The sequence below is a fragment of the Furipterus horrens genome, unplaced genomic scaffold, assembly GCF_987537825.1.
Source record: "Furipterus horrens unplaced genomic scaffold, mFurHor1.1.pri manual_scaffold_1, whole genome shotgun sequence".
Lineage (NCBI taxonomy): Eukaryota > Metazoa > Chordata > Mammalia > Chiroptera > Furipteridae > Furipterus > Furipterus horrens.
In genome coordinates this window covers 110,446,650-110,455,612 of record NW_028327171.1, presented here as the reverse complement: position 1 = coordinate 110,455,612, position 8,963 = coordinate 110,446,650, and the positions used below count along the sequence as shown (strand labels likewise).

Sequence of the window (8,963 nt, the reverse complement as noted above, 5' to 3'; positions counted from 1 at the left end):
CCTTGGTTTCTATTTCTTCACATCCCCTCCCATCCCTCCTCCTACTTGGCTTAGGCTGACCAGAAGCAGAGCAATGAGTGCGTAGGCTTTTTCCTGGTGGGGGGAGGGGGTGGAGATTAAAGAAAGAAAAGATAGGCAAGGATGATTGGCACGGGGCCCCACCTTCTTTTGTCCTCTTCCCCTGGTACTCTGGCCCCTCAGGGAAATACACCTGTTTCAGTCCAGCAGCTGGTGGGGACAGGTTCACCTCTGCTTCTCACACCACTGCTCCCTGCTTAGTCCCCACGGAGCCTGAAGGACTTTTTCTGAAGCCATGAGGGGAGCCTACTGGAGCAGGGTCCCCTCAGTGTTCCTGAGCTGCTTATGTTCCTGCCTCCTTTGGCCAACAGTCCTGGGTAAGTGATGCACCCAGGACAGCGTTCTAGGGGCAGAGAAATCATCAGGGAAGCTGGGGCCTGTCATAGGCAAGGGGTGAAGAGAGAGAGAGAGAGAGAGAGAGAGAGAGAGAGAGAAAGAGAGAGAGATGTGAATGGATGGACAGACATGGGACAAAATGAGAGAGAGAGGAAGAATGCTAGAGAGAGAAAAGAGCGGACAGAGGCAGAGAAAAGCAGAGAGAGGTCTGAGGGGCCGGAGTGCCCTGGTTTGGGGAAACCCACTGGGGGAACTGACATTTCTTATGAGGAGAGAAAAGGACGGGTAGTCAGAGCTATAGAAAGATGAAGAGAGAGCTGAAGAAAGAAACTGACGCAGAGAAAAACAGGAAAGCGAGGTGACAGAACCAGAAGGAAAATGTATATAAAGATGTAGAGGCAGAGGAAAAGACAGGTGAGAAACAGGTGAGTCAAAGCAAAGTCGACGACACAGGGAGGAGAAAAATCAGAGACAGAAGAACTGAAAGGAAGAAGCGGGCTGGCTGGGAGAGACATGGTGGGGACTGGAGGGCAGCTCACACGAGGGCAGTCAGCTTCTCACATCTGACCTCTGTTTGGGCTAATGTCCTTAGGGCAGGATTTCAACCCTGGTGTGAGCTTGTGCCTCCCCTACACCCCCGATTCCCCTCTGTATATGGAGCTAGTGTAGAAGCAAGGCCTGTTGGAGAAGTGCCCCCTGGGTCCCCCACAGTCCTCTCCTCACCACCTTCCAAGCTGCCCCTCTGGCTCTAGGACCAGGTTTCATTCTGCATTTCTGGATGCCTGAGTCTTCTGAGGATCTGGGGCCCGGGAGATTGTGAGGGGTCAGGAGCCCATACTAAAGATATAATCACAGCTTCTTCTTCTGCTCAACAAGCCTGGGGAGGCTTTCACCCAAGGAATCATTTCTTGGGGAGTGGGTCAGAAGGAACAGGCTCTCTTATAGATAATAAAAGACATGATGCTGGTGAAGGGGAATACTCTGCCTTCTTTGAAATGGTTAAAGGCTTAGCTAAGAGCTGGCGTCCCCGGCCATTCTTGGCCAGTTTCCCGCTTCCTCCCCACCCATCACACAGTTAGGAAACAGCAGCCAGAAGGAACCTTCAGCACCTAGCCACAAAGAGTCTTGTCCTCAGGCTGAAATAGATGGATGTGGAAGAAGTCGTGTCCATGGGAGTTATGACAATGGACAATGGGGAGAAGGTGGCTCGGAGTCAGGGGTCCTGGAACCCAGTCTTGGCTTTGCCGCTAATTGATCTTGTCCATGACCAAGTCCTATTGAATTTCTCTCTAGGCCCCGCTTCCCCTACATAAAAAGTGGTGTGGTGATTTTCTGTGATTTAAAGTTAACACAAAAAGTGGTACCAGCTCACCACCGAGCACTTTGTTAGAGTCATCAAGCTGAAGAGGACCCAGGAAGTCTGTGGAGAGGAGCCTGAAAGGGCAAAAACTCGGTTGGAATTGGATAAGAAAGCGAGGTGGGGAGCAGTGGGGGGTGAGGGGTAGAAGGACTATGAAGGCAGAAGGGAGTCCCTGTGATAACCATGGAGAAGTGGGGGGTGCCCTGGAGTGCTGAGCCCCATGCTTTATTGAAGGGGATGAAACAGAGAAGGGCCAGGAAAGGAGGCGGCTGTGGGGTGGGAGGTGGCACCTCAAGCATCTGACTGAGCATCAAGAGGACATTGGAGGGAAAAGTAGTCTCCACAGCTGGCAGGTAGCCACCACATCTTCTTTAAAAAAAAATTACTTATTTATTTGTTTGTTTATTTATTTTTAGGGAGAGGGGAAAGGAGAAAAAGAGGGAGAGAAACATCACTGTGTGGTTGCCTCTCAATTGTGCCCCCAACTGGAGACCTGACGCGCAACCTAGTCATGTGCCCTGACTGGGAATCAAACCAGCGACACTTGGCTCGCAGGCCGACGCTCAATCCACTGAGCCACAACAGCCAGGGCTTTACCCACATCTTCTAGTGGGAGCTTCTGGGAGGGTGGAAAATGATCGGCACCATTCCTTCAGATCCCTGAGGGGGCTTATGGGTAACCTGCCTATATTTGAATCTAAAGTCTGTTTCCACACTTGCTTGCTGCCAACACCCTTGCCCGGCACCCTGGAGCAGACATCAGAGCCTCTGCCCAGGCCAGAGAAGCCCCAGGGTTTCCATAAAGGCACCACAGTGGTAAGAGTTTCCTTAAGGAAAAATCCTGGCTCTTGAATGTGAAAGGGGAAAATGAGGGTGAACGTAGGTGGGCTGGGCAGGGACCCAACAGGAACTCGGTGGCCACTGATGGCTCTCAGCAAGAATGACTCAGAAGAAAGCCTGGCAACCCTGATTCCATACTCTACAGAGAAAACTGGGTCAAAATAAGCCTCAGTCTCTAATACTATCACTGACCCGGTAACCAAGGAGCCACCATCCTATGGGGCCACCAGGAGGTTATGGGACTGTAGCAAGTGCAAGACAGGGGAGATCCGTGGCCACAGGGGGCCCAAGAGGGAAGGGTCTCCTGCTCTCGCTCTCCCAGAGAACCTCCAATCTGTCTGTTGGTCTGAGAGAGGCCTACCAAACTTGCCACCCAGGGCACCAAAAGCTTCCACAGGCCAACTGTGCCGCCCCCCCCCCCAAACCCTCACTGTGCTTGGGGACACCCAAAAGGAGAGAATTTCTGAACAAGAGATCCTGACAAGAAAACTGAGCAAATTTAGGCCAATTGTTCAGCAAAATGTACAGTGAAGAGCAGGAACTTCAAATCAGAAGACCCCATGTCAGGGTTGCCACTACCAGCCCAGGGGACATGAGAAAGATCCCTTTAATTCAGCGTTTCCACTGGTAGGATGAGTCAAATGGGAAGACGCTATTTCACAGGGCTATGGAGAGGTTAAAAGGAGGCCGTATTTGGTATGAAGTAGAAGAGTCATGAAATTTAGTTTGAGAGAGGAACCACTCCATTTTAGCACTGGGAGATGGGGGACGAGGAGGGTGATGGAGCCAGGAATGTAATGGGTACCTCTGCTGGCCTCAGAGGCACTTCCATTCATCCAAGGGTCCTTGAGCCTCTAAAAATGAACCCCATCCTTCCTGTGGGTTTGCAAGGGCCAGCTTGGGTTATTCAGAAGGTGGCTCATCCTATGAACTGAAGAATGCCAGCTTTTCCATCAGTCAGAGGCCCTGCTCTCACTGACACCACCGCTTCACGGTTCTGTGCCTGACAATCTCCTCCACACCCTCGGTTTCTGGGCTCAGCTCTGGAAGCAGAGGCTATGCTGGCAGTGTTTTATGTGTGAGTGATTTATGTCTTCATTGCCAGAAAAGGCCAAGAAACAGTTTGCCTTTTATGTGCTCAAACAGCTGGGTTTGCTACCATGCCTGTTCTGTGGTTTTGTGGAGCTGCTACGCTTCAGATACATATGTAATATAGCTCTCAGAGACGCTTCTCCAAAGACCAGGACTGAAGACATTGTAGGCCATCTCTCCTCCTAGTTCCAACCTTTTGCCTTTAATGTTCCTCTTCCTTCTCATTAAGCTGAATGCATGGCAAGCAGACACTTAGTCATCATTGTATCCCTGTTCCCCAGCATGGTGCTGAGGAGTTGATTTGAAGTGAACTCAACTTGCTGGCATTTTATAGAGGTTTAACTACTAAATGTTTTCCTTGAGACTCTAAGCCGGCCCTGGGAACTGGGTATCTGTGTTTGTGCATGTGGCCTCTACAACCAAGGCCTTGCTCACTTGGAGGGCACTGGCTTGTGTTGCAGGAGGCTCACTTTTCCACATGCACATTTTTTAAATTTTATTTTATAAATGGTCTGTGCCCAATATGGTTGTATTGTTGATTATGGTGAGCAGACAAAAGCTATTCCAAGTGGCTAATCTTATTTTATTTTATTTATTTGTTTTTAGAGAGAGGGGAAAGGAGAAAGAGAGGGAGAGAAACATCAATGAGTGGTTGCCTCTCACACGCCCCCAACTGGGGACCTGACATGCAACCTAGTCATATGCCCTGACTGGGAATCAAACCAATGACACTTGGTTCGCAGGCCAACACTCAACCCACTGAGCCACAGCAGCCAGGACTCAGAATGTTTTTACAAGCTCCCCAAGAGATTCACATGCACCCTCTCTTTTAAGAATCACTTTCTTGACAAAAAGAACTTCTCTGTAGCGCCTGCCCCCACCACCAGGATTACTTAGATTTAGTAGATTGGGTTATCTGGAAACTGTTTCCCTAAATAGATGAATAATCCATTGAAGGAGTGGTTTAAGATTTATTGTTTCAATGGTGGTGAAAGACAAATACAACTCTGAAGTTTTGATGTAACTAATGCTAATCTCTTCCTTCTAGCAACAAGCCCAACAGATTTAGAGATTTGTTAAGACTGCACCTACTTCCCTCCCTACACAATAAAACTGTCATAGACATGAAGGGGCTCACCTTGCTATTTGCAAGAGAAGGAGACTCTCATCAACTCAGCCCATGACTAGCAAGTTCTTTAAATAAAGCTTCAAAAGACAGAGGCAGCCCTGTTTGACAAGATTCAAAATTGGTATTACCAAAGATTTTTTTTCAAAGGAAGAGGGTATTTGGAAACAGGTACACTTTTATATACTGCTAATGGGACTGTAAATTGGCATGACTTTTCTGCAAAGTATGCATTAATAATATGAAAATTTTATGACGGCGTTAACTAGTAATTCCACTTAGAGAAACTTATGTTAAGGAAATGAGCTGAAATAATGAAAACAAAACAAAATATTATGCACAAAGATAGTCATCAAAGCTTTATGTATAATAGCAACACACTGAAACAGTAATTATGGGCTACCCTTATGATGGAATATTATTTAATGTATAAAGGTGATGTCCAATGTTCCATAAGGGGCACGGACATACACACACACACACACACACACACACACACACACACACTATCACACGTATATACCAGCAACACAATGGAACAAGCATAAAGTAAATATTCTTAAGGAAAATACAAGCAAAGAAGCAGTACGCTTCTCAATTTCTGAGCTCTCATTAAGTCACAAATAGGTGGTTATTATTGGACACAATCAGGAAGTGCTCAGGGAGAGAGAGACCTACCCCTGTGCTGCTGCTATTTATAGAGAAATGGGAATGGTAACAAAGAAAGGATTCAGGTTGAGAAAATTCCTTTGTTGGAGAGGGGTCCTCCAGAGCTCAGCAAATGGAGTTGATATGCAACACCCAAGATGTTGCTTTTGGGCTTAGCTGCCCAGTCCCCCTGAGGCAGCTGCTCCATGCTTCCAAAAAGGAGAAGAGAAAAAAAGTATGTCCATGACATAAAATGTTTGTCCGTTTTCAGGCAATGTTCACAAAAAATAAAAAGATGAAGAAATGCTTATCAGGTAAAGTTTAAAAACAGGATATAAAGTTATAAATACAGGGTAAGTTAAACTATATATTTTTTAAAGTGTAGAAAAAAATTCTGGAAAGACACATAACTATGTGATTGTTTGGGTAGTGAAATTACAGGTTTTTGATGTCTCAATTATCTATATTTTGCAATTTTTATTTAATGAGTATGCCTTCTTTAATATATTTCATGGTGTATAATTATTTTAACATGCTGCAGATCTTTATTTTTTGCTATTTTATTGAAGATTTTTATATTAATGTTCATAAGGAATATTGGTCATAGTGGATATAGTTTTTTTCCTTTTCCTTTTTTTTTTTTTTTTAAAGAGAGAGTCAAGTTTTTATTCACTCTCCAAGAAAGGTGAGTGGCATGGTGTGGAGAGATACAGCAGCTAGTTTTTTTTTCTACAGTGCTGTTGTCTGGGTTTAGTATCAGGATAATGCTGGCCTAAGAAAATTAGTTAGGAGGTGTTCCTTCCTCTTCAATTTATCAGAAAATTTTGAGAAGGATTGGCATTACCTCTTCTTCAAATGTTTGGTAGAATTCATCAGTGAATCCATTAGGTCCAGGGCTTTTCTTTGTTGGGAATTATTTGATTGCTGATTCAATCTCTTTACAATTTACAGGTTTATTCAGATTTTCTATTTGTTCTATTTTTTTAACTATTAAGAATTTTTTTTTGTTTTCATGTTTTATTTCTTTTTTAAAAATTATACAATATTTTATTGTTTATTCTATTACAGTTGTCCCAACTTTCCTCCCTTTGCCTCCCTCCACCCAGCACCCCCCCACACACACTCCCTCAGGCAGTCCCCACACTGTTGTCCATGTCCCTGGGTCATACATATGTGTTCTTTGGCTACTTTTCCCTATGCTGTACTTTACATCCCACTGCTATTCTGTAACTACCTGCTTGTACTTCTTAATCCCTTCACATTTTTTACTCATCCCCCCCTCCAATCCCCCTTCCATTTGGCAACCATCAGAACATTCTCTATGTTTATAATTCTGTTTCTGTTCTGCTTATTTCTTTATTTTGCTTTTTAGATTCAGTTGTTGATAGATATGTATTTATTGCCATTTTATTATTATTTTTTTTTACTTTCTTCTTCTTCTTACAGAATACATTTCATATAATACTGGTTTGGTGGTGATGTACTCCTTTAGCTTTTTCTTATCCAGGAAACTCTTTATCTATCATTCAATTTTAAATTATATAGCTTCGCTGGGTAGAGTAATCTTGGCTGTAGGTCCTAGCTTTTTATCACTTTGAATATTTCTTGGCAATTCCTTCTGGCCTGGAAAGTTTCTTTTGAGAAATCAGCTGACAGTCTTACAGGAGCTCCCTTGTAGGTAGCTAATGACTTGTTTTTTGTTTGTTTGTTTGCTGCTTTTAAAATTCTCTCTTTGTCTTTAACCTTTGGCATTTTAATTATGATTTCTCTTGGGGTGGGCCTATTTGGGTTCATTTTGTTTGGGACTTTCTGCACTTCCTGAACTTATATGTCTATTTCCTTTACCAAGTTGGGGAAGTTATCTGTCATTTTTTCAAATGCATTTCCAATATCTTGCTCTCTTTTATCTCCTTCTAGCACTCCCATGATGAAAATGTTGGAATGCTTGACATTGTCCCAGAGGCTCCTTATACTATCCTCATTTTTTTGGATTCTTTTTCCTTCTTGCTGTTCTGATTGGTTGTTTTTTACCTTCTTATATTCCAAATCACTGATTTAATTCTTAACTTCATATACTCTGCTGTTGATTCCCTGTAAATTTTTCTTTGTTGCAATTAGTGTATTGTTCATTTTTGACTGGATCTTTTTTATGCTGTTGAGATTCTCACTTAGTTCACTGAGCATCCTTATTACCAATATTTTGAACTCTGCATCTAGCAGATGGCTTCTCTCTATCTTGTTTAGTTCTTTTTCTGCAGTTTTGTTCTATTCTTTCATTTTACTCATGTTTATTTCTCTCCACATTTTGGCAGCCTCTCTGTGTTTGTTTCTATGTATTAGGTAGAGCTGCTATGTCTTCCAGGCTTGGTAGTGTGGCCTAATGTAATAGGTGTCCTGTACGGTCCAGTGGCACAGCCTCCCCTAACACCCAAGCTGGGTACTCAAGGTGTGCCCACTGTATGATCTATTGTAGTTGAGCCTTGATTGCTGTTGGAATGTTCAAGGTCAACCACCACCTAAGTTCTGTCTGGGGTCACACAGCATAAGCTACAAAATGATCTGCAGATGGCTTCTACTGGTGCTGTGCTTGGAGGTGCCCAGGTGAGGCCAAGCTGTGAACCAAGGACAGCTGCTACTAGTGCAGGGCCTGGGGCATCTTAGCGAGTGTGGGGTTTGCTGAAGCCAGCTGGTTTGTCTGAGAGAATTTAGGGAAATCTGAAGCATGGACCAAGACAAGCCATTTGTATGAAAAAGCCACTGGAAACAGCCTGGGCATGCCCAAAAGTTGGGTGGGGCAGGGCCTCAGAGAATCAGCAGGGTGAGGCAAACAGTGTGAGCCAGGTTGATGGAGTCTCAGATATGGTGCCCACCTGCTAGCTTTGAGGATTTATGTGGGGAGGACTCAGAAGAGGAACCATGGCCTCTGCCAACACCTCTATCTGGAAGAAAGCTGCCTCCCAGCTCTTGCCCTAATTCCAGGCAATTCAGTTCCTCCCTGTATGCCTCTGATGCCTTTTACTTTGCTGCCTCCAGACTGGAACACAGATGGAGTGAGTCTGAGTAAGTCTGTGCATGGGCCCTTTAAGAGGAATTGCCTGGGACTCCAGAAGTTTCTGTCTTCCACAGCCTCACTCACTACTGGTTTTTACAGCCAGAAATTATGAAGATTGGAGATTCTCTTCCTGGCACTGGAACCCTGGGCAGGGGTGCCTGATGTGGGAGTGGGACCCCTTGCTCCTGAGATACCCTCCATATTTTTATTCATCGCTTGTGGGTGTGGAACCAGCCCGTTTCACATCTCCAGTCCTTCTGCTACTCTCGGTGTGTTTTCCTCTTTAATTCCATAGTTGTAAGACTTCCATTCAGCTCGATTTCTGACAGTTCTGAATGATGGTTGTTCATTAGCTTAGTTGTAATTTTGATGTGGTTGTGCGAGGAGGTGAGCCATGTTTACCTATGCTGCCATCTCAACCAGAAGTCCTA

At 44.6% G+C, this 8,963-nt stretch overlaps 1 protein-coding gene across 1 annotated transcript in view; it reads left to right on the top strand.

Annotated features, from left to right (window-relative positions):
- The first annotated feature begins 234 nt into the window (after positions 1 to 234).
- MUC4 (mucin 4, cell surface associated) overlaps positions 235 to 8,963 on the top strand; it is a 52,474-nt gene continuing 43,745 nt past the window's right edge. Inside the window, 1 exon segment of the mRNA XM_090278067.1 lies at positions 235 to 395. Within this exon segment, the coding sequence (XP_090134193.1) occupies positions 314 to 395 (82 nt within the window). The 5' untranslated portion in view covers positions 235 to 313.